Genomic DNA, 26,143 nt, shown 5'->3' on the forward strand with positions numbered 1-26,143 from the left:
ACTCAAACCCAGACTTACTAACGCTAATATAGCAAAGAGTTTTTTAAAAAACCACACACACGATTAACGTACTACCCAACCAACAGCCCAACGAGCAACCGCCACGCGCCTCGCGCCTTTTAAAGGCTCAGCGGGCGCGAGTCCACGAACCGCTCAGCGTCCCACCAATCACCGCATCTTCCACATCTTGCCCCGCCTCCTCACCCCGACCTAACCAATCACTGGGGAGCTAGCTTCTATCCGCCCCTCCCGTCAGCCACCGACCCTTACGAAGTTCGAAGCTTCAAATCTCACTGGTGCCCAACCGCGCGGTCCCAGTCCGAATTTATTTTTAGCTCCCGGGCAAGCAGCCCCGCCTCTGGCTCCTCCCCTCCACCGCCCCCAATGGGAGAAGGAGTTTCCGTCGCGTCATCGTGCGGGCGGGTTAGAACTGCCCAATCGGCGCTCGGAGAGAATTGGCGTAATTAAAAAGCGGCGGAAGCCGGCGGGAGGGTCATGACGCAGCGAGTTTCAGTTGTGACTTTTACAGGGGCATCTCGGCGTCCTCTCTTTTTCCGTTTAAAGTGAAACACCGCCCGACGCAACCTCGTGCGTTTCGGGGGCGAGGGCGGCCGCCGCAGCGGGAGGACGGCGCTGACGCGAGCCTCTGTAGGGGGGCCCTGCGGCGGCGCGCGGTCACGTGGGCGTGTTTGGGGGCGGGGCCGCGCGGCGGTTCCGGGCGGTTGGGCGCGCGAGCGAGGAGCAGAGGCAGCCGCGCCCGCCCGCCCCGCCCCTGGATGCCGCTGTGCCCCGGCGCGGCCGCCACCGATCGCAGCACAGGAGCCGCCGCCGCCACGGTTGATGTGGTTGGCCCGGGGCTGAGGAGGCCGCTAAGATGCCGCAGTCCAAGTCCCGGAAGATCGCGATCCTGGGCTACCGGTCTGTGGGTGAGTGGCGGGCGCCGCGCGGCCTCCTCGCGTCCGGGCCCGGCCTCGCCTGGGCGCCGGGACGCGGCGGGCCCGGCCAAGTTTGGGGCCGGCGCGGCCATGTGGCGGCCGCGCGTTTCGTAACCAGCCGCCCGCCGCCGCCGCCACCTCCATCTTGAGCGGAGGCGGCGGCGCGGCCGGGCCCGCGGGGCGGCGGCGGGCGGCCCGGGCGCGGCGGGAAGTGTCTGGGAGGCCGCGGGCGGACGGGGAGCTCAGGTTGGTCCGGTGCCGGGGAGGCGGTGCGGGGTCTGCCTCTCGGCCGACTGCCGCGGGGCGCCCAAAGGCAGGAGTCGCACCTGTCCCTCTGCACCTCCCCGCGGCGAGCTGTCGTGATCGTTGCTAGCCTTTCCACTCCAAATTAAAGTCCGTGGGATTTTAACAAAGGAAATAGCACTTGGGGTTTTTCTGTCTGTGAAGTTCAGCATTTTAAAGAAAACCAGGGACCTAAAGGACGTTTGGCTAGTGAGGGCAAGTTTTCTACGGAAGAAACTCGGAAGAATCCTCTTCGGAAGCCCCTTAGATGCTGCCAGCGGCCGAAGTAGGAGGGCACAGAAAGAGCAATTTCTGATCTCTCGGTGTCCTATTTTTCTTTGGGAAAAAAATAGGGTCAGGTACTTGTAACCAGGCTGTTGAAGTAATTAAAAAGTTTTTTTTTCCCCCTCGAAAAAGGTTGACATATATTTGCAACTGTTGGTGGCAGTCGCTTTTTTGCCGAACGGAGGTGGTCTGGGGTTGAGTGGGGATGGACGGGGTGCTAGAAGACGAGTGAGAAAAGAGAACCGTTGGACTTAGCCATGCTTCAGGGTGAGCCTTTATGGTCTTTGACAACGGGCAGCCTGGAGAAATTACCTTTATCTTTTCGTATTGTTTTTAAGAAGTAAATGAGCCTCAGGAGAATGTGTGCTTGACCACAGTGGGGCGGGGGTGGGGTGTGTGAAAGCAGGTTTGGAGTCTCTGGTGATTGCAGGAGGAGGAAAGCTTGTAACTGCCGGCTGCTCATTGGACGGACTCCCCGAGCTCGCTCGCTTTCTGTTCTGCTTCTTCACCCCCATTTTCCACGGCCGGTGCCAAGGTCTGTGCTCTTTGCCCAAGACTAGCTACAGCGTGCTTACTCATCCTTTTATCATCTCTCTCCGTCAAAGGGCTGGGGGGTGTAGGGGGGAGTCAAGATCAGAGGCTGAGAGACGCTTGTGTAGAGATGGGGGGTGACTCCTGTAGGGTGCAGTGCCAAATCGTGTGGGGGAAGAACAGGTGACAGCCTTAACAGCTGCAGCCATGAAAGAACCGTGCCTCAGCTGGAGGCTTTTGAAGTCCCTGACCGTCCCGAATGCCCGTATGGAACCCGGCATCCCACCTTGATTGGCAGTCTGAACCACGGAGCCCTTTGCTTCTCTGCATTTTGAAGTGTGGGACTATAACATATCCTGGCTCTTGAGTGAGTTCTATCTAATCAGATACAGAGCGCCCACTAATTAAACGTAGCAGTCTCTGAATAATCAAGTTACAGGTGACCTGTACCTGGGCTACCTGGTCTCAACTGAGAGAATGCCCCAAAGATCCCGACTTATTGACCCCTTGAAATTCTGGAGCTGGTGATCCAGTCTTCAGTAAGCGAGTCTAGCTGTTTTGCTAAAGAAGTTCCTTATGTCCAGTTGAAACCCATTCTGTCTCACCTGCCTTCTAGTCGTCAGCCTCCTAAAGACCCAGATGTGACACGTCACCCCTTTGCCTTCACTTCACGTTTATTTTAAACTGCTGTTAATAAAATACTGTGCTGGGGCTTCCCTGGTGGCGCAGTGGTTAAGAATCTGCCTGCCAATGCAGGGGACACGGGTTCGAGCCCTGGTCTGGGAAGGTCCCACATGCCGCGGAACAACTGGGCTCGTGAGCCACAACTGCTGAGCCTGCGCGTCTGGAGCCTGTGCTCCGCAACAAGAGAGGCCGCGACAGTGAGAGGCCCGCGCACCGCGATGAAGAGTGGCCTCCGCTTGCCGCAACTAGAGAAAGCCCTCGCACAGAAACGAAGACCCAACACAGCCATAAGTAAATAAATAAATAAATAAATTTATTTTTTTAAAAAATTAAAATTAAAAAAAATAAATAAATAAATAAAATAAAATACTGTGCTAAATTAGCCTCCAGTGGCATACAGAGTAAGTTCAGTCCCTATTTTCTGTGCCTTCAATATATCATATTGCTATATCCTACGCCATTTTCTCCGTATTCATTTTCATATGTGGTGATTAAAGTGAAATGTATTTTGCAGAGGTTAAATTATTCCCAGTCTTTGCATTTGATTTTACAATTGTTTACCTTTGTTATGAACCAGGACATTTTGTAGTTGTGGGCTCTTTTGTTTTGCCAGCATCAAAAAAGGAGATAACTCCCTGATTCCATGTAGTCGCTACCCTTCAGAGAATTATTCAGTATTCAGACTTACGAGTTTACTGACACGCTTGCTTGCGAGTGGTGCTATACTAGAGAAATTTGAGTATCTGTGTTTCTTTTCTAGGTTGTGTTACTTTGTGGTACTAAGCTGTTGTGTCATATTGACTGGGGGTGGGAAAAGGCTAAGCTAGAAAGCACACCTTTCCTAGAATGTTCTTTTGGTTAAATATCTCATGCCAGTTTGACTAGTAAAATACTTGTAAGTTTATTTTAAAAGTTTGCCTTCAGATAAAACTAGCAAGTGCAATGATTGTTTTACTACTTGGCATTCAAATTTTGTATTTTTAAAAAACATTGATAAAACTACCAGTGAGGAAAATATAATTATCAGGTAATTTATACAACTCTTTTTTTTTTTTTTTCCCCTGAAGTACTTTTCCTGTTATTTACAATGTTAAGCTTTTAAGGACACGTCACCTGTAACGCAGGCCGGCTTTCAGGGAGTGCTTTGTAGTAATTGTTTTAGTGGTGGCCAAATGTACCAGCTCCCTAACATCTATTGTTTCTAACACAAACGAGTAGTCCCGTGATAGGAGGTAACTAAACTTAATTGAATTAAAGCTATAGTGTCATTTAATTATCTTCAAATAAAATCTGGCACCTTTTTCACTGGAATGTTCTACAGAGAGCTTTGATAATCGAGTTTACCATTAGACCATCATCAAAAGACTGTCATATATAATAAGCCTCAGGGGTTAACAAGCAGGAGGGAATCACAAGAATGTGAAAGATCTTAAGAGAGGAAATGAAACAATTCTGTGGTTTGGTAAAAGGCAATTCAGTAATAGTAACTCAAATTATTACCTACCTTGTCAGAATATTTTAGGTAGTAAAGAACATGCATCCTTTGATTTGGATACTTCAGAGGGAAAGATGTCATTAAATTTGTTTCTGGTATAATATAGTCCAATTGTATTCTGATTTACTGTATATTTTTTAATTATCCTATCCTTTTCTAACACATTGCATTGAAAATTTTTAAAGTAAAAAGTTGTGTACCTGTGGGAGGGGATAGTCCTGTAGTGACCACCTTGTGTTGAAGCTTGAAATTAACTTTTTTTTCAGTGTCATACATTGTTTTTGTACAAGAGAATAATCAGAGCTTGCATTTGTGATTATGACTTCCCAGTGCTTAATGTAATTTTTTAGACTTTTTTTTTAAGTATAGTTGACGTACAATGTTTATATAAGTTACAGGTGTACAACAAAGTAATTCACAATTTTTAAAGGTTATACTCTATTTATAGTTACTATAAAACATTGGCTGTATTGCCCGTGTTGTACAATATATCCTTGTAGCTTATTTTGTACATAAAAGTTTGTACGGCTTAATCCCCTACCCCTGTATTGCCTCTCCCTACTGCTAACCGTTAGTTCTGTATATCTGTGAGTCTGCTTCTTTTTTGTTATATCAGATGTTACTTTGATGTCCATGTGGGTTATATCGATCCCTACTTACCTTCATCTCCCCAAAAAGAAACTTTGTACTCATTAGCAGTCAGTCACTTCCCATCCTCTCCTCACCTCAGCCCCTGTCATCCACTGATCTACTTTCTGTTTATATGAATTTACCTATTCTGGACATTTCATATAAATGGAATCACGTATACATGGTATTTTGTGCCTGGCATTTATCATTTAACAAATATTTTCAAGGTTCATCCATGTTGTAGCATGTATCAGTAATTCATTCCTTTTGGTTGCCAAATAATATTGCATTATTTGAATATACCACGTTCTGTTCATACATTTGTCAATTAATGGACATGCAGGCTGTTTCTACATTTGAGCTATTAGAAGTAATGCTGTTCTGAGCATTCATATTTCATATTTTGTGTGTGTGATTTTTGTGTAGACATGTTTTCGCTTCTTTTAGGTATACTCCTAGGAGTGTAATTGCTGGGTCGTATTGTAATTTTATGTTTAATATTTTGAAGAACTGTCAGACTGTTTTCCAACCATTTTACATTCCGACCAACAGTTGAAGTTGGTTTCAATTTTTCCACATCCTCACCAACACTTGTTATCTGTCTTTTTATTTAATTTTTATTATTTTTTATTTATTTTTTTATTGACATATAATACAGTTGACTTACAGTGTTGTGTTAGTTTCTGGTGTACAGGAAAGTGATTCTGATATATATATATATTCATATTCTTTTTGATTGTGGTTTATTATAGTGTATTGAATATAGTTCCCTGTGCTACGCAGTGGGACCTTGTTGTTTATTTTATATATAATAGTTTGTATCTGCTAATCCCAAACTCCTAATTTATCCCTCCCCCCACCTCCTTTCCCCTTTGGTGACCATAAGTTTGTTTTGTATGTCTGTGAGTCGGTTTCTGCTTTGTAAAAAAGTTCATTTGTGTCATATTTTAGATTCCACATATAAGTGATATAGAGTATTTGTCTTTCTGTCTGGCTTAAATTCACTTAGTTTGATAATCTCTTGGTCCATCCATGTTGCTGCAAATAATATCATTTCATTCTTTTTTATGGCTGAGTAATATTCCATTGTATATATGTATCGCATCTTCTTTATCCATTTATCTGTCGATGGACGTTTAGGTTGTTTCCATGTCTTGGCTATTGTAAATAGTGCTGCTGTGTACATAAGGGTGCATGTATCTTTTCAAATTAGAATTTTCGTCTTTTCCAGATGTATGTCCAGGAGTGGGATTGCAGGGTCACACAGTAGTTCTATTTTTAGTTTTTTAAGGAATCTCCATACTGTTCTCCATAGTGGCTGCACCAACTTACATTCCCACCAACAGTGTAGGAGGGTTCCCTTTTCTCCACACCCTCTCCAACATTTGTTATTTGTAGACTTTTTAATAATAGCCATTCTGACCTGTGTGAAGTGGTACCTCATTGTAGTTTTGATTTGCATTTCTCTAATAATTAGCTCATCTGTTTTTCTTGTACCAGCCGTCCTTCTGGGTGTGAAGTATCATATACTATTTGCAAATAATTTCTTCCATTCTTTGGGTTGTCTTTTCACTTTCTTGATGGTGGCCTTGGAACCAAAAATTTTAAATTTTGACAAAGTCCAATTTATTTTTTCTTTTGTCACTTGTACTTTTGGTGTCATATTTAAGAAACCATTGCTATGTAGATTTACCACTATGTTTTCTTCTAAATGTTTTATACTTTTATTTCTTATATTTGGGTCTATGATCTATTCAGAGTTAAATTTTGTATGTGTTGGGAGATAGGAGTACAACTTGATTCTTTCATATGTAGATATCAAGTTGTCCCAGCACCTTTTGTTAAAAGACTATTCTTTCCTCACTGAATTGTCTTGACATCCTGGTCAAAAACCACGTGACCATAAATGTACGGGTTTACTTCTGGACTCTGTTCCTTTGATCTATATGGTCCTTGTGCCTGTATCACACTGTCTAGATTACTGTTGTTTTATGGTAAGTTTCAAAATACGGAAGTGTGAGCCCCCTAACTTAATTCTTTTTTAAGATTGTTTGATTATTCTGAGTCCCTTGTATTTTCATATGAATTTTAGGACTGGCTTATCAATTTCTGCCAAAAAAAAAAAAGCAACTGGCATTTTGATGGTGTTTTACAGTTTTGCAAGTATCTTCAATACCTGGTTTAAAAAACAGCTGAATTCTCATATGTGCTTCTGAATTCATTCCATTGTAATATGTTACTTTAATAAAGTATATGAGCCTGCACAGATACATACCTGGGAAAGGAAGGAGCATTTTAATACTACTTTTTCAGGTAATTGTGGGTATTTGACACCATCGAACCAAGACTCCATAAGTGGTAGTTTGTTAGAAGTTAGTTGGAGCATCTAAACTCACGTGGATGAAGTTTTTTTTACTCTGTTACACTGAACTCTGTTGGTTTGTTTGCACTCTGAATGGATCTGCTACCCATACCTGATTTGGGAACATCGTACGTTGGTCATTTGGAAAATATTGGTTCACTGTTATGCAGATCCTTCCACATATTGACGCATTTCAATATACAGATATTTCTTTAAATGACATTTTTTAATATCACCATCAATCTCAGAAAAATCTAAATATTGGGAAGCTGTTAAGTTCACCCTGAGTGATGCAGAATTCTACTTCCTCTTGAGAGTTCGAATTTGATTGTTGGCAAAATGCTACCAGTTTTACTTAAAACGAGTCTCATTTCTTTCATTTCCAAGAAGATGTCTGCCAGATACCCACATCTGAAACAATGATAGTTTGTTGGTCATTCTTACAAGTAAAAATGGTGTTCCATGATAAAAGTGTCTGTTTCAGACCACTTCCCAAACAGTTGCACAAGTGCTTTTCTCGCAGTGTCACACTTCAGTGGGTAGCAGCCATGCTTTATGCATACATCCCACTTTGTCTGCAGAACATCAAAAAGACATGTATTTAAAGGTCAAGATTTAATAAAATTAATAATTTTTACCGCTTCCTCAAGGACATTGTTAAGTAAAAATGGCTTGGCTTTTTTTTTTCCTTTTTTGCTGTGAGTGCACGGTGGTGAAGAATACAATGACTGTCCTCTACAGTTTGTGACCACTGTCTTGCTTTGTGCTAAGGGGCACCAGTCTAGCAGTTTTACGCGCCACTGGTTTAGCACCATTCGTGCATATGTGAACATAGTGGAAAAGGCAAATAATATATGGTATTATGGAAATAGTTTTGACTTGTGAGCCCCCTGAAAAAGTCTCAAGGGACCCCCAGAGTTGTGCAGACTGTACTTGGGAACCATCGAAGCATGGTGTGCAGGATCTTGCTAGACTGCTACTCACTCCTGCTCAAGGGGATGCGGTGACCGCGGTCTTCGAGGAGACTCCAGGAGAGGCCCTGCAGCACTGGCCGAGGCCCGGATGGTGAGGCGGGAAGGAACTTGGCATGTGGGCAACGGAAGGGACTGGGGCGGCTGAGCGTTGCCAGGTGGGAAGACGAAGTGGGGTTGGAAAAGGTGGTCAGGAGCTGGCTGTACAGGGACTGTAGGGAAACTTTCCTCCTGGGTCATAAGCAGTGAATCACTGAAGCCTGGGGAGAGTTAGGATGTCTAAATGCTGGTTGACTTGGCCTCTGATTGTTGTGTAGTTTGGGGTGAAGTCTTGGTTTTTGACCTGGTAGTAGTGCAGCTCCCAAAGAGTAACAAAAATTTCGAGGTGGCAGCACAGCAGGATCTGTATGCTAATTAACATGGTTTTCAAGTACAAGTATCAGCAACTTTATCACAAAATGAGAAATAGCCATCTCTACCTGTGATTATGAAGTCAAAAAGGTACAGCAGTTTCCTTAGCTTAGGGTCTGGAAGAGAGGGTTAATATTAATAACTTTAATACTGTCCATGAGTGGATTGTACTTGTTTATTTGAATAAATCACAACTGAACATGGACTTGATTGTGCAAGCAAGTTAAAAGCATTATGAAATCTAGTGCTCACACTTGAGAGAACCTTTATTCTTAGTTCTAATTGATTTTGAAGGACCAAATTAAGTCTTAACAGTCTCTTAAACTGATAACCATGAGAATGTAAACTCTTGGGTACCTTTGACATGAATTGCTTGATTGATTTAGAAATTTAATTTAATATCTCAAACACAAAGGTCCGGGGATTACTATTTTAGTGTTTTAATAACCTTAAATATATATTGGGCATCTGATAAAAGAGAGCGCCACGTAAGGCGTTGGAATTTGAAGTCTAAATTGGTATTAGTTTAGAACAGAAGCGCCGGAAACCTTGCACTCTGTGGGCAAGTGAAAGCAGGGTGATTTAAGGATCCTAATAAAATTCACTCCTGTGGGTCCTTGGTTGGTTGGTGTCCTCACCGTGATATAATTGAGTTCCCTCTTACCTCCCTGCTTCCCCTCCCCCATTTCTCTTTTTGTTGAGCTTTCTTACTCCTCAGGGACTTTTGAAATAGAAATAGGTATTTTAACAAGCCATGTTATGATCTTGCTTTTTGCAGGATTCAAAGTTGAATGTTAGCTACATGAAGGCATGGTAAATAATTTGTGAACATGGAGATGAAATTAACTGTGACTTGTACAGTTAATATAGTTTTAGGACATGAAAATGCTTTTCTAAGACCTGTATGTCTTGGATATAAATGCATCTGGCCAGTATTTTGCTGGTTTTCAAATCTACATCACTTTCGGAATTTATTTTAAAGAGAGTATTTAAAAATATAGTTTCTCTTCAGTCTTGTTCATGACTTATATGAGTGACTGAACGAAAAACCTGGTTGGCAAAATTCAAGCATGGTGACTGACATCAAGATGGAGGAGGGTTCAAGGTGACTCTGGAAGCCTGGACGCACCACACTGAAATATGGCGCTCTGTGTGGGGGGGGGGGGGTAGAAGCGGGGTTTCCAACCCACCTTCTGGAAAGAAACTAGATGTGAGTATGGCCTTGAGTACACCAGGGGGCAGGAGTGCCTGACCACAGAGGAGAGCCGTGCAGAAGTTCGGAACAGAACATCGCTGAGGTGGCTGCTGGAGGAAAGGAGGGCCACAGATGTGAAGTCTTACGTTTACATTTCAGAAGAATCTCCTGTGCGTATACAGGTGGAGAGACCTCGATTAATTTTCTGAGCAGTTCAGTTGACGGGTTCTCATCGTAAACTAGCTCGGCCGAACTCTGAACCCCAGGCAGAGCGCTGTCTTCAGTTCTGGTGCCCACTTCGAGTAGTGGTTCTTAACTTGGACTTCATGAGCTTTGCCTGAGACTGGGTGCATATTTTCTGGGGAAAGAATCCAGGACTTTTATCAGCTATCCAGAGGATTTCAGACCCTCAAAAGACTGAATTGCTGAAATGACTGATTGAAGAGGGCAGTGTGTGAGTTAAGTGTATCACATGTTATTCAAATAGGTGTTCATTACATGTTTGAGTAACCTAAGTCCCTACTACGTGCCAGGTGCTGTGTACTTAGCCACCAAGGCCAGGGCGGCCCTGATCTCTGCCCGCAGGGAGCTCCAGTCTAGTGAGGCAGCCACAGTATACAGTTACTACTATTAACAATGATTGGCTGGTGTTTTTAAAGCATTTACTGGTGTGGGATATCTTTAAACTCCATGAGGTAGCACAGGTATGGTGAGGGATGGATTGGTGTTAGTATGTGGGGTCAATGCAGTTTTAAAGAGCTGTTGAAGAAATAATCTTTATTAATAACCATTCATGCTGATTGATAAATATGCTTTATGTCTCAATTCATTTTCCTAATTTTTTTTTATTACTAGTTTTGATCAATCTTAAACTCCATGTTCTCATTAAAGATTGTTTTATAGGGCTTCCCTGGTGGCGCAGTGGTTGAGAATCTGCCTGCTAATGCAGGGAACATGGGTTCGAGCCCTGGTCTGGGAGGATCCCACATGCCGCGGAGCGGCTGGGCCCGTGAGCCACAATTACTGAGCCTGCGTGTCTGGAGCCTGTGCTCCGCAACAAGAGAGGCCGCGATAGTGAGAGGCCCGCGCACAGCGATGAAGAGTGGCCCCCACTTGCCACAACTAGTGAAAGCCCTCGCACAGAAACGAAGACCCAACACAGCCATAAATTAAAATAAATAAATAAATAAAGATTGTTTTATAATTTAGGTATTTATCTCTTGTTTGCTTTTCTCTAGCTCTTTCCCACCCAACCCCCAGCCTTCTCCCCAATTTTGGCCACAAATCTAGCAAAATTCATTCTTCATTGTTGCCAAACATTTAATTGACTGCAGTTTATCAGTTCTATTCCCTTACCTTCCATCTTGGCTTTACCTATAAATCATCCCAGAGAGATGAATATCCTGTTTTTAAAATCTTTAGAGAAGCAGGTCCATGGCCCTTCTTGTCAGCACTTTCTTTTTTTCCTTTTAGCTTAATAACCCAGATAGTTAACAAACTTCTTCATTTATGTAACTCAGATCTTCATGTTATGGTACAAACTTACTTCTCTTATTTTCCTCGGTGGAATGTATCTGGTAGCTTAGTGCTTGGCAATAGTAAGCACCTAATAAGTATTTGAGGGCTTCCCTGGTGGCGCAGTGGTTAAGAATCCGCCTGCTAATGCAGGGGACACGGGTTCGAGCCCTGGTCCGGGAAGATCCCACATGCCACGGAGCAGCTAAGCCCGAGTGCCACAACTACTGAGCCTGCTCTCTAGAGCCCACATGCCACAACTACTGAGCCTGCGCTCTAGAGCCCGTGAGCCACAACTACTGAAGCCCGCGCACCTAGAGCCCATGCTCCGCAACAAGAGAAGCCACTGCAATGAGAAGCCCGCACACGGCAGTGAAGAGTAGCCCCGCTCACTGCAACTAGAGAAAGCCTGCATGCAGCAACAAAGACCCAACGCAGCCAAAAATAAATAAAATAAATAAATTTATATATAAAAAAAAAGTATTTGAATGAGTAATAACTTTATGAACCAGTTTTACGTGGTTATTCTCTTTGTCAAAATAATAATTGCACCTTAATTTTTTTCTCTCCTACCATCTGTTGTTTGAAAATTGCTGAGGGAGTGTGAGAGAGAATAAGATGATGTCAGCCCTGCTTAATTCATAGGAACAAGTGAGATAATTCATGTGAAAATGTTTTGTAAACTTTTTTTTTTTTTAAGTGAAAGAAGGTTTACTCAGGGAGATACACACTCCATAGACAGAGTATGGGCCGTCTTAGAAGTTGAGAGGCCCCGAAATATGCGGTGGTTAGTTTTTATAGGTTGGGTAATTTCATAGGCTAATGAGTGGGAGAATTATTCCAACTATTTTGGGGAAGGGGCGGAGATTTCCAGGAATTGGGTCATAAACGCTTAAAACAGTGTCTCACTTGTAGGTGCTGGTGAACAATTAAAAGTTGGATTCTCTGTATCACATGCCCTCATCTGACTCCGTATGTGGCGGAGATGTGGGGATGGGGGTGCATATTAGAATCACAGGAAGCACTTCTGCAGAGCACACAGGAACTCCTTAGGCACCCTTTTTAAAATTAGAATGGTGAGGTATTTTGTGGTTTTTTTTCCCAAAAGATTCCTTGGTGACCCTGATATATATACATCTCACCCTGCCCCCTCAAAAAAGCAACAATAACCAATGCTGCTATTGACAGAACTACACTTTTTTTTTCTTTTTTTTTGGCTGCATTGGGTCTTTGTTGCTGCGCGCGGGCTTTCTCTAGTTGCGGCGAGCAGGGGCTACTCTTCGTCGCAGTGTGAGGGCTTCTCATTGCGCTGGCTTCTCTTGTTGCGGAGCACGGGCTCTAGGCGTGCGGGCTCAGTAGTTGTGGCGCATGGGCTTAGTTGCTCCGCGGCATGTGGGATCTTCCCGGGCCAGGGCTCAAACCCATGTGCCCTGCATTGGCAGGCGGATTCTTAACCACTGCGCCACCGGATTCTTAACCACTGCGCCACTACACATTTTTTTTAGTCAGCATGTAATTGGTATCATGTATTGTGTAAGAAACACATTGTTAAAGAAACCTTCATAGGGTTCGTTGTTATTCTAGCCCTTTTAACAATGATGATATTCAGGTTGGCGTCCGTTTACAACCCCAGGTGATTCTGTAGTCTTTCTCTGCTGTTTGCAAACCTGGTCCCTTTTATTGATGTCCTTCCATCAGTGGCTCCCAGAGAAGCACCTTCCTGGTACTTATTCATGTCCTGGCCCTGTGGCACTCCTGACCCGCAAGACGCTGCAGAGACGATGATGGGCCAGTGCCAGGCTCAGGCCGTAAGAAGTCGGCAGCTTCTGCTTCTGTGTTCTCTGGAGCTTCGAGGAACACGGGGGAGAGACCTTAGGAGAAGACATGTGGGAAGGGAGAAGGTCCAGCCCTCCCAGCTGAGTCTGGCCCCCAGCCTCCCACCAGCAGAGGCAGCCAAGGGGTGACTTTAAGACCAGCAGAGGAGCCAGCCGAGCCCAGCCTTGATTGTAGTATCGGGAACAAATGAAATAGTTGTTGATGTCAACCACTAAGTTTTGAGGTGTTTGTTACGCAGTGATTACTGAAACAGTAATTTTCTGCATTAGGGGTATGTGTGTGTATTCTTATATTTCTTGATATTTTTTCATGTGAGTTTGAGGATTTAGCTTCAGTAGTTGTTACTGTATATCATTTTCTTAGATTTCAAGTTAATATATTAGATATAATTATTAGGATGTGAGACTAGGATTAAATGAAAATGTCTAGAATGTGGTTATGTAATAAGTTCTCAATAAATGTCATTATTATTACATAGCAGATATTCTGCATGTATCGATATTTTCATTTAATCTTCACAACTACCTATAAAGTATGAGCTGTTATTATATCTATCTTACAGTTGAGGAAACAGACCAGGAAAACTGCCAACTGTCACATAGCTAATCACTATCCTGTTATGCTTGGTTAAAAAAAATAAATATCTTCCCTTTTTAATACTTGTTTTAAAATCAAGTTTTGTCTTTCTCTGACTTATTTCACTTAGCATAATACCCTCCCAGACAAATACTGTATGCTATCACTTATATGTGGAATATAAAAAATGCAACAGGGACTTCCCAGGTGGTCCAGTGGTAAAGAATCCGCCCTCCAATGCAGGGGATGCGGTTCGATCCCTGGTTGGGGAACTAAGATTCCACATGTTGCGGGGCAACTACGCCCGTGCTCCTCAACTAGAGAGCCCATGTGCCACAAACTACAGAGCCCACGCGCCCTGGAGCCTGTGCGCTACAGCCGGAGAGAAGCCCACGCCCCGCAACAAAGAGCCCACTTGCCTCAACGAAAAGATCCCGCCTGCCGCAATGAAGGTCCCACATGCCGCAACGAAAATCTGACGCAGCCAAAATTTTAAAATAATGATAAAAATTTTTTAAACTAAAAAATACAACAGAGTAGTGAATATAACAAAAAAGAAGCAGACTCACAGTTACAGAGAACAAACTAGTGGTTACCAGTGGGGAGACGGAAGGGCGGAGGGGCAACCTAGAGGTAGGGGATTAAGATGTACAAACTATTACATATAAAATAAGCTACAAGGATATATTGTACAACACAGGGAATATAGCCAATATTTTATAGTGACTATAAATGGAGTATAACCTTTAGAAATTGTGAATCACTATATTATACATCTATAACTTAGGTAATATTGTACATCAACTATACTTCAATAAAACAAAGAAAAATCAAGTTTTATTGAGGTATAATTTATGTCTAATAAAGTTCCCATTTTTAAGTGTAAAGTTAGATGGGTTTTGACAGATTTATTCACCTGTGTAAAACCATTACTCCAATCAAAATAAAAAACATTTTCATCCCGAAAGTTCCCTCATACCCCACCGCACTCCCAGGCAAACACTGATCTGCTTTCCATTACTATCGATTAGTTTTTCTTGTTAAAAAATTTTGCATAAATAGAATCACACAATAAATACTCTTACTGTGTGACTTCTTTCAATTAGTATAATGTTTTGAGATCCATCCATGTTGTCACATATATAAGGAGTTTCTTTTTATTGCTGAGTAGTATTCTGTTGTGTGCATATACCATAATTTGTTTCTCCAGTCACTTGTTGTTTCCAGTGTTTCACTGCTAAGAATAAAGCTTTGATGAGCATTTGTTATGTGTTTGTTGACACTGTCATTTCTCTTTGGTAAGCACCCCTTGGAATGGAGTTGCTGGGTCACATGTATGAAGTTTATAATTTTCTGTGCAACTACCAGTTTCCCAAAGCATTTGTGCCATTTTACACTCCACCAGCAACAAATGAGACCCATCCTCACTGATATCTGATATTGTCAGTTTTCTAACTCTTCAGCAGTACGGATGTGGTAGGCCATGGAAATTTGAGTTTTCCCAATGACTAATGACATTGAGCGTCTTTTCATATACCTCTTGACCATTTGTATATATCTTCTTTTGTGAAGTGTCCAAGTGTTTTGCCTTTGTTATTGGGTTCTTTTTATTGAGTTATGTATTCTGAATAATAGTTCTTTTTCATATATATATAATATTTTCTCCTAGTTCATGGCTTCCTTTTCATTACATTTCAAAGAACAGAAATTTGTAATTTTGTTAAAGCCCAGTTTATCAGTTCTTTTGCTTATGGTTTACTCATTCTTTTATCATGTAAGGAATCTTTGCCTATCTGAAGATCATAAAAATTTTCTCATGTTTACTTCTAGAAGTATAATTGTTTTAGCTCTTAAGTTCAGGTCTATGATCCATTTCCAGCTAGTTTTTGTGTCTGAGGTAAAGGTTAAGATTCTTTTTTAAACTTGAAGTACAATTTACATACAGTAAAATTTATCCCTTTTTGTGTATGGCTCGGTTTTAACAAGTAAATACTCTATAGTTATGTAACCACAACCACAAGACACAGAACAGTTCCATCAACCCCGCACAATGCCCTTGTGCCCCTCTGTAGTCAGCCCTTACCCCCCTTCTGTTTTCTGTCCCTGTAGTTTTGTCTTTTCCAGAATGTAATATAAATGGAATCACATTTGAGATTTATCCGTGTTGTTGTGTCTATCAGTAGTTCATTCCTTTTTACTGCTGAGTAGTGTTCCTTTGTGTGGATTTAATATAATTTGTTTATCTAGTAACAGGTTGAAGGACATTTGGTTTGTTTCTACTTTGGGACAGTTATGAATAAAGCTGTTATAGGTATATGCATACAAGTTTTTGGGTGACCATAGTTTTCATTTCTCTTGGAAAAATACCTAAGAATGGGACTGCTGGGTCATCTGATAAATGTGTTTTATTTTTAAAAAAGTTTTTCCAAAGTGACTGTACCATTTTGCACCCCGTCCAAAGAGAACAGTTGCTCCACATCCTCTCCAGTACTGGTATTGTCAGTATTTTTTTATTGTAGACATTTTTAATTAGATGTGTTATATCTCACTGTAATTATATTTGCATTTTCCTAATGAATAATGATAAGCATCATTTCATGGGCTTACTTGCCTTTTTTTTTATATAATTTGATTAGCAGCGGTTTTATTTTTTTTAATAAATTTATTTTTGTCTGCATTGGGTCTTTGTTGCTGCACACAGGCTTTCTGTAGTTGCAGTGGAGCTGGGGCTACTCGTCGTTGCGGTGCACGGGCTTCTCATTGTGGTGGCTTCTCTTGTTGTGGAGCTCGGGCTCTAGGTGGACAGGCTTCAGTAGTTGTGGCACGCGGGCTCAGTAGTTGTGGCGCAGAGGCTTAGTTGCTCCGCGGCATGTGGGATCTTCCCGGACCAGGGCTCGAACCCATGTCGCCTGCATTGGCAGGCGGATTCTTAACCACTGCACCACCAGGGAAGTCCTTACTTGCCGTTTGAATATTTTCTTTGTTAAAGTGTTCAAATCTTTTGCTCGTATGCTTAATTGGGTGGTTTTTTCATTGTTGAATTTTGAGAGTTTGTTATATATCCTGATTCATGCCCTTTGTTGGATAATGTGTTTTGCACATGTTTTCTCCAGGTCTGTGGTTTGTCTTTTCATCCCCTTAACAAGAATCTTTTGCTGACCAGTTTTAATTTCGATGAAGTCCAATATACCCTTTTTTTCTTTATGGATTGTGCTGTTGAAATCTTTCTTATTAACTCAAGGTCACAGAGATTTTCTCCTGTGTTTTCTTCCAGAAGTTTCATAGTTTAGGTTTTGCAGTTGGTCTGTGATCCATTTTTTATCCTGTACTTTTATATGGGATATGGTCAGGTTCTTTCTCTTTAATATTGATATCCAGTTGTGTCAGCACCACTTGTTGAAAAAGACTGTTCTTTCTCCCTTGAATTGCCTTTGCACCTTTATCCAAAATCAGCTGATCATTTATATGTGTGGGTTTATTTCTGGAGCCTGTATTTTGTTCCATTAATCTATATGTCTGTTTTTATGCCAATACCATACTGTCTTGATAACTGTAGTCTCCTATTAAGTCTTGAAATCAAGTACATACTTGTTTCTTTTTTAAATTGTCTGAGGTTCTTGTTTCCCTTACAGATCAGTTTTTCCATTTTTTTCCTTTTTGGTTTGTATTAAATACCTATTTTGAAGCAGGTTAAAATGCCCATTTTTCATTTCTAGTCCATTTTTCAGAATTTCCTCCTGATCTCCCTAGTGTTTCCTCCTCTCACTTCCCTCTCCTCAGTAGAAATTCTCCAGTGGTGGTTCTTCTTTTTTTTTTTCTGGCCGCACTGTGTGGTATGCAGGATCTTAGTTCCCCAGCCGGGGGTCAAACCCATGCCCCCTGCAGTGGAATCGCAGAGTCTTAACCACTGGAGCACCGGGGAACTCCCTGGCAGTTCTTTTTTACAAAACACCACCACCACTTTCTAATCCTGTGGGGGGGAGGGGTGTACTTGACCTTTCACATAGGTGCCTTCCTTTCTGTTAAGATTACAGGATCCTTGTAGATGGCAATCAGGTGTATCATGCTGACATCTTTTTCAGAATTCAGGTGATCATAGAATCCTGTTATGGAATAGCATCAGTCGATGTGTGTGGACTGAAGGTGTACTGTGTTTAGTCATCACACGCATGAGGGTTCCAAGGCACAAAGGCATTAACTTCCCCAGAGACACAGCTGGGGTTCACACCGTAATCTGAATTCAAATCCTGAACCTTAACCCTCAGTCCTGTTTCTATTAATTATATTTCCTCAATGCCAGGATGTATTGTGGTTTTAATTTACTAGTGTGTTCTCATCAACCCCTGCCCCGCGAAGCTGCCGTTAACAGATGATGTTTCTTAGAATAAATGGAGTCCTGGAAACGGGAAAAGTTGATTATTACGTGGCGAATACTTTTTGCCCTGTGGCCATAACCACAGTTATTCCATTATTTACTTGAAATGTATTTTATGTGAAATAGTAGGAACTTATTTCAAAAGATGTTACCTGGATTTTTTTTAAACAGAGTATTTGTGAAAAAAAAGTATTTTCATATTCACTTGATCATGTTTAATCTGTTTTTTCATAAGTTTTTTACAGTAGAAGCAATTCCTTGGATAATCTCTGGGAACTCTGGGCATGTTTAGTTACAGTCTTCCCAGACCTTTATAAGATTAATTTCACCTATTCCAATTATTCTGATGGCTGCTTTTTCTTAGTAATAGAGTTTTTGTGTGGTTGGGAATTTGGGATTACAGGTTGGTGTTTGAGTTGTTTTCCTCTTACTTCCTCTGCCCTCTTCCCATCTTTACTCACTCTTTTCTGTTGGGTTTTTTCACTGGCCATCATCTGGCCCCAGTCCACAATCCTCTTGTGGGGAGCTTGCTTGGTTCCTGGTAGGACCGTGTCCTGTCCCATTTGCCACCCCCATCCCAGACACGTAAAAAATATGACCCCAGTGCTTGGTCAGCAGCTTTCTTTAAGTTTCTGGCTCTGGCCTCTTCCAAGGATCATTGAAGTCAATTATTAAAAGGCATCACTGATGTTTGTTCCTTGAGAAATTTTTTTTATATATATAATTGTTTAATTTATTTATTTATTTATTTTTGGCTGCGTTGGGTCTTCGTTGCTGCGCGTGGGCTTTCTCTAGTTGCAGCAAGCGGGGTCTACTCTTCGTTGCAGTGCGCGGGCTTCTCATTGCAGTGGCATCTCTTGTTGCGGAGCACGGGCTCTAGGTGAGCGGGCTTCAATAGTTGTGGCACGTGGGCTCAGTAGTTGTGGCTCGCAGCCTCTAGAGCGCAGGCTCAGTAGTTGTGGCACACGGGCTTAGTTGCTCCGCGGCATGTGGGATCTTCCCGGACCAGGGCTCGAACCCGTGTCCCCTGCATTGGCAGGCGGACTCTTAACCACTGCACCACCAGGGAAGTCCCCCTTGAGAAATTTTACTTCCAGATTGTGTCAGTTAAGAGTGGGTGTAGAGTCAAGTGATAAGTAATGTTTCTTAAAGCAGAGAAGACTCCTATCACTCTAAAATATGAATTTATCAAATAGAAGAGTGATTTGAGTGATCTTTATAAGAAGATACTAAAATTTTCAGTTCTATTGCAATAATATTGCAATCAGTTAGTATGCTTTTGACTGCGAAATAATTTGTCTCATGCTGGCTTAAAGAATAAGGTTTATTCATTCACATAAATGGAAGACTAGCGGTTGACTAGTCAGTCAACTCAAGAACAGAGTTTCTTCCATCTCTTTTTTCCTGCCAGCCTTGACCTTGGTCCAGGGGTTCTCAAACCTGTGGCACATTGGAATCACTCAGGGATCTTTTTAACAATCCCCGTGCCCTGGCTGCACCTTGTAGTAATTAAATCAGAATTACTTGAGGATGAGGCCCAGCCAGTAGTTTTTGGAATTCCCTCTGTGTTTCCGGAGTGCAGCTAAGTTTGTGAACCAGTGTTCTAAACTTTAGAACTTGGTTTGGAGATCAGTATCACCAGGGATCTTGGTAGAAATGGAAAATCCCACACCCCACCCCAGATCAAATAGATCAACAATCTACACTTTAACGTGGTCCCTAGGAGAACTGCTTATTCTTTAACATTAGGGAAGCCCTGCTTTAGAACACTGGTTTTCAAACTTCCAGATACGCTGGAATCACTGGAGGAGTTTGAAAAATACTGAGTGAAGCATGGGCCCCACCCTAGAAATTCTGGTATATAGGGGTTACCTGAAGTGTTACCTAGAATCTGGGTTTTGCTATTGCATCCTATAGTATTCAAGATGTTCATTTGTCCCCCGTTATTTCCTGTAAATTGGTAGTTAAATCTAGCAGTTTGGTCAGATTTAGGCGGTTTCTTTCTCTTTTTCCTTCCCCACCCTCCTTAAAATTGCTACTAGGAGACCCATAATATCTGGTTATTTCTCTTTTGGCGGCATTAATAGCTGCTCCTCATCATTGCTTAGATCCATTCATTCATTAGTTTAAAAAATCATGGTAATTATTTGTTATGTTCCTTTGTTTACAAGGAATAGATACATATTTCCTCCAATTTATTGCATTTATTGTGCTTTTTTATTTTAATATACTTCTCACTATTAGAATTTATGTACCAAGCAATTTCTGTTTGTTCGCTGATATATCCCAGCGCCTAGAACCATGCCTGGAACATAATAGCTGCTTAATAGCTATTTGAGAAATTAATGAGTTAATCCATAGTCAGGGATTTGAAAACTCGGGATTCAGAATGGAATGAAATGTTACCAAGCTTGACACTGTTAAAAATACAGCTGTTGTGAGGCAGAACCGGGAGGGAAAAAGGTGTTTGGACAGGTTGGGGAGCGCATCTCCTTATTTTACAAAGTGAATAGTCCAGCTCTTCTGTCTGTAACTGATGAAGCTACAAGTCCAGGTTTCAGTGTGGGTAGTGTAACCATTTAGCTCCGGGGAACTGGAGGGGAGAGTAGACCACCTGCAGCTTGGTGGCTGTGTCAGCATCTGGTCCCTATGGAGGCAGACATCCCGAAGTCACAACGTGCCTCTGGCCAGTAGTTTCTTGGAATTGTTGTTATACGTTGCATGCTTCACTGTTCTTTGATTTCTTTTGTTAAGTGAAAGAGCTGCTGCTCTTCCTTAATTGCCTCTGTAGCTTTAGCCTCTATGTTCCTGACTTTTTACTTCAAGGCTCCTCAAACCAGAGGCTACACACTTTTTGTCAGGTATTGTAGTCAGATTACTACCGGACATGCAGGTCACGTGCATCCCCACGGTTGCGTTTGATTTGGGTTAGTGGGGTAGAGCTTTAAGCGACTGAGATCATTTTCTAGAGCATGCGCTCATCTCTGTGGTCAGGGATGTAGCACCCAACGGCTGCAACACCCAACCAAGTCTTTCTATAGCACTGAGAGCAGAAGGGGAACGTAAGTCAGGATGTACTCCCCTGGATTTTTAAACATATTTAATAAGTATGTCAGAGGCATGTGAACAAACCAGATGGATTGGAGTTAAACCAGTAGAGAAATGAAGAATGTGTTCAGAACTGTTTCAGGAGGAAGATTTGGAGGAGACCAGGAGCGGGGATGGGATGTAGAGCCCAGGAGCGGGGATGGGATGTAGAGCCCAGGAGCGGGGATGGGATGTAGAGCCCAGGAGCGGGGATGGGATGTAGAGCCCAGGGGCTGGAATCGCTTCTGTGGAAAGAAGGGTGTGCTGCCCGCTTCCTCTGTGCCGTGGTGATGATGTGAAGAGGGCCAGGCAGACGGGCTGCATTGCACAGCCCAGGGGCTCCCTTCACACTGTCTGACGTGCACAGAGCCAAGGCAAAGGTGAGTGGAAGACAGCGGTGTCACAGTAGTTACCTCTAAGGTTCAGCCCCAGCTTGTAGTCATGGCTGTGTCCCAGTTCCTGGCCCATGTTGTGTGTTCTTTAAATGCTTATGATCTGAGCTGCTGGGAGGAACTGGAGGATTTGGGAACACCCTGCAGACAGGGGGAGGTAGGTGATTTAGAATGGTCACATTTGAACTTGGCACCTGAGGGGGGAGTGGTAATTAAACTTTAGGGTGAAGCACATGAGTGGGGGCTTGTTAATACTCCTGCCTGGGAGGTTTGGGTGGGGCTTAGGAATTTGCAGTTGCAGTAGGTTGCCCTGGGATGCTGCTGGAACCACACTTCGCTGCTTTGTTGGGAAAGGGACACTCACAGAAAGGATTCCTAAAGATTCCTAAAGACAGAGGACAGAGCGGGGGGGAAAGGCCACAGCTTGAGAATGGTTGCCAAGCCACAGGGTTGGGGGTTTTCTGCAGCTGAGCTCAACAGGCTCACAAAAGGCCAAAGATGAGATTAAGATCATAGAATTTATCAGCCCAGAGAAAGGAAATTGACAGGTTCTGATGAAAGAGTAGTGCGTGGGGCACAGTGATTTATCTTGGGACTTAAACTGATCAGGAAGGAAGTGAACAGTGGTAGAGATTGGAGATTCAGGAGACTCGTAGAGCGCAGGGTATATCTAACTTTTTGGGCCTCAGTCTGTAGTAAGAAATACATTGTACGTTGTGACCCAGTCATAAATGTTTATATAACTGAAAAGTTCCATGATGACTTTATTATTTGCAGTCCACTCTGGTGTTCCTATTTCTTTAAAAACGGTGCTGGTCCTAGCTCAGTATGTTGATTTCATGATCTGGTGGGATACAACCCCTGGTTTGAAAACATTGCTTCCAGAGATGGTCTGGATTAGGTGATGGGAGTCAGAAGGTGAGGACGCTGGGAAGACTCACCACCTGCTTATTGATTGGTTCGCGGGAGGTGCAGGGTTGGAGGTGGAGTCGTCTGGGTGTTTCCTGTCGTGCTCAGGAGGCAGTCGCTGAAGTGTGTGGAGGTGGTTATTATTGGTGGCAAGACCCGTGAGCTTGGAAGCTAAACTGTTAGTCAGTTCGTCTGCATGGACAAAGAAGTCCCATAAGGCAAGCTTAAGGACTCAAGGTAAAAATGAAAGCAGTTCTTGGGATGGGTTGTATGCTAGGTGCGTGACGTTGGTCCAGCGGACCCTTCTGCCCAACGATGTGATAGCCCAGCAGATTGAGACCTACTCCTCCCCATTTTATCCCCGTGAACGAGTGACTGTCTGCTGTTCCAGAGGATGCTGGTTTCAGGGTGGGGAGAGATATATAAGTAATTTTTTTTCTTTATGGAGAATAAGCATGAAAAGTTGTTCAAAATTAATCTGAAAAGTATTAAAACGTTTGTATAAATAGTGCCTATTTTATAACAATTGTGAAGTGTGAGAGGTTCAGTTAACAACCTTGAAGGTATATCTTCTGTTGTGAAAATACTGGGTGAAAAAACTTACTGTGCTAAATTACCATTGCAAAAAATGTATATATAACAATGCTGTTTTTACATAGTAAAAGTTCAGAAGAAACTTTTTTTTTAATAATTTTTATGACTTTTAAAACTAAGGCGGTTCTTAGTTTGGAGGGAAAATATTTGGAAGTTAATTGTGGGATGTTGAGATATATTTTCAAACCTCTTACAGTACTGTTATATCATAAAACGAGTGATTTATGTCTGTGTTGATAAACACACATCTGGGCACGTGCTGCTTTTCCGTTTGTTTCAGATCACTCCTATATTGCTTTCATATAACATTTCTCCAAAGAGTTGATCTGGAGTTGAGATTCTCTTCAGATTGTACAAATTAATGCACCTTTCGAGAGCATGATCATTGCTGAAACATGATCATAACTAGTGTTTCAGAATCTGAATTTGATAAGGACAAAAGCCAAATAAATGTATGAACTTATTATGAGGGGAAAATTTTAAAGGTGCTCAAGTAAAGAACATAATTTGCTGTAGATGAACAAAGTCTCTTGGAGCTGCTGCAAGCAAACTGCTTGCGAAACTTGACCAAAGAGCTGAATTGCTGCTTTGGAGGATGAGGATGGTAAGGACATCTCTGAAAGCCAGAAATTACTAGAACCAGGACTGAGAACACTATGAGCAGTGGGCTTTATTTACTAAGAATAATTATCGTTTAGTGCTGACTTGTAAAGATTTCGGCACTAGTTGTCTTCTATATAATTCTCCTTTTTCATGGAAACCGTAGAAAACCCCTGTGTCAAGTCTGCAAATGTAGCCTCCCTGTCCCTCCTTAATTTAAGGAATTAATGATCTCCCTTAGGGGAGAGTCCAAGGATGAGAGACCCGAGGGAGACCTAGCTTTTCTTCAGTCCTGCTTCTGCTAATGAATAATCCCTTTTTCCGAGGACCGATCTGATTGAGAAGTCCAGCTTGCCCCCTGAGGAACTGCAGTTTTAAATCTGGTGTCCCAGTTACTTGTGAAGGTGATAGTTTGCTGTCAACCTGCATTGTGATTTGGGTTGAACTACATTGTCTGCTTTTGCCAGAATAATTACTTGTGTTTTCAAGTTAAATGTCCATTTAGCCTGTCAAATAATTTATGCCCTTTATAAAGGTACAAATGAGGAAGTCTTCTTGGGATATGTGCCAATAATTGTATCTTTAAGTGTGGTCCAGTTGTTATCTATAACTCCATCTTTGCACTTTATCTCATGCTGTCTTGTTTACTGTGCGTAACTTGCTTTTGGTTGTGGCTTCTGAAATTTCGCGCGGTAAGTCCTGAGGCTCTTCTCCCCCTCCCCTCACCCCTGCAAGTAAGGCTGTTGAGACTTAGCTGGTGCCGGTACATAATGGTTCATTACGGTCTAATCCAGTGTTTGCTACCGGTTTCCGTCCTCTTTGGGGGAACGTAGTATGTATATCACACCCTCTTTCTTTCACTATTTTTAATCCAGTTCTGCTTTTTAAAAGTTTTCAAAATCATTTTTAATTCCTTTTGTTTTTAATTCTTCAAAAGCTCTAAAGAAGTTTATTTTCTTTCTAAAATTTTTCAGTTTTGCTAACTTACAAGAGAGGGTTTTTTCCCTTGCTGCTTTCATTACATAAAATAGCTTTGCTGTGTTTTGAGCTAAATGCTCCTTTATGGGCTAGCTTATATAACATGGTTTCTTTTGAACACAGTCCGCTTGAAGTGTGTGACATTCCTGGATTGCCACTGTATCCCTGTGTCACAGGCAGGCCCGTGCTTGGACACCAACACAGACTAGAACTGTGTTTCCTAGTCATGTGTGTAAATGGACATCTTCTGTAGTATCTGAGGGTGAACGTGCCCTTCGGAGGTCTGAGCCCACATGTCTACAGTGTGTCGGGCACTGCGCTGGTCTTGGTAGACTAATTAGTGAAAGAAGAAAATTTTAGATAACTTTAAGCACTAAAAAGAAATAAAACAAGATGGCTATGAGAGCGTGACTGTTAGGGAGCTGGCGCCACCTTCGGTTGGGCGGTCTCGGGGAAGGGATGTTTGAGCTCAGGCCAGAATAACGATAAAAGTGAGTCTGTACATTCAGAGATGCGGGGTGGCTGGGACAAAGGCACAAAGGCGGGCAGGAACTTGGCAGGGACAGAAGGATGTGACTGGAGCCTGGGAGGGCCCGGGAGGAGGAGGGAGGGCAGCAGATGAGGTAGGGAAGGGGGCAGAGCAGGGCACCCACGGGGAGAGCCCGGGGCTGTGGGCAGGGTTAGGAGCTGGGGGTTATTCTGATGGCGGTGAGGATTTTAAGCAGGGAAGTAATGTTTAATTTTCAAAAGCTTTTGTAGGCTGCTTTGTAGAGAAGGATTTCAGTTGTTTGTCATTCTGGAGACGCTCTGAACGGTGCTTAGCTGCTCGTGAGGAGCGGGCAGGCCTGCCAACTCGGGGCTCTTCTCGTTGTCTCCCAGCAGCCCCTACTTATAAGCTCGCGTATTAGTTAATTTGAGTGTATGGGGACTGCCTTTGGTGTGAAAACACTGTGCCCCCTGTGGACCGCACCCCTCCGTGGTCTGGAGGAGGACAGGCCCAACCCAAACCCCAGGAGTGTAAAACTCATGTTACCAAACCTCTCTCCTTGGCTCTCCCTGCACCTCCTTTGAGATGGAAGTTCCGTGAGATACAGCGAGCATGTAGTGTGTGTGCTTTATAATGCTCTGAGGGCGCGGAGAGAAGGAAGGGTTTGGGGTGAAATTAGGGAGGGACCACTTCCTATTTCCTGCTGATAAAATCAGTCTGCGCTTCGTATTCGCCCCACATCCGGGGGTCAACCAACCTCGGATGGAAAATATGGCGGGCAGGGGGCAGAAAGTTCCAAAATGCAAAACTTGAATTTATTGCATGCTGGCAACTGTTTACATGGCATTTACATTGTATTATTGGGTATTATAAGTAATCTAGAGATTTAAAAGTATGTGGGAAAATGTGCTAGGTTATATGCAAATACTACGCCTTTTTTTTTTTATTGTGGTATAGTTGATTTACAACGTTGTGTTAGTTTCAAGTGTACAGCAAAGTGATTCAGTTATACA

The 26,143-nt window shown here is 42.7% G+C and overlaps 1 protein-coding gene across 5 annotated transcripts in view; it reads left to right on the forward strand.

Annotated features, from left to right (window-relative positions):
• The first annotated feature begins 469 nt into the window (after positions 1–469).
• RHEB (Ras homolog, mTORC1 binding) overlaps positions 470–26,143 on the forward strand; it is a 46,966-nt gene continuing 21,292 nt past the window's right edge. The window contains exons 1-2 of one of the 5 annotated variants that reach the window (XM_059933005.1): positions 470–926; positions 2,790–3,008. In XM_059933005.1, coding sequence (XP_059788988.1) covers positions 875–926; positions 2,790–3,008 — 271 coding nt within the window. In that variant the 5' untranslated portion in view covers positions 470–874. The remainder of the gene's footprint in view (positions 927–2,789; positions 3,009–26,143) is intronic. The other 4 variants (XM_059933006.1, XM_059933007.1, XM_059933003.1 and 1 more) reach the window with 4 other exon arrangements.

This window comes from Balaenoptera ricei, chromosome 9 (genome assembly GCF_028023285.1).
Source record: "Balaenoptera ricei isolate mBalRic1 chromosome 9, mBalRic1.hap2, whole genome shotgun sequence".
NCBI classification, from domain to species: Eukaryota; Metazoa; Chordata; class Mammalia; order Artiodactyla; family Balaenopteridae; genus Balaenoptera; species Balaenoptera ricei.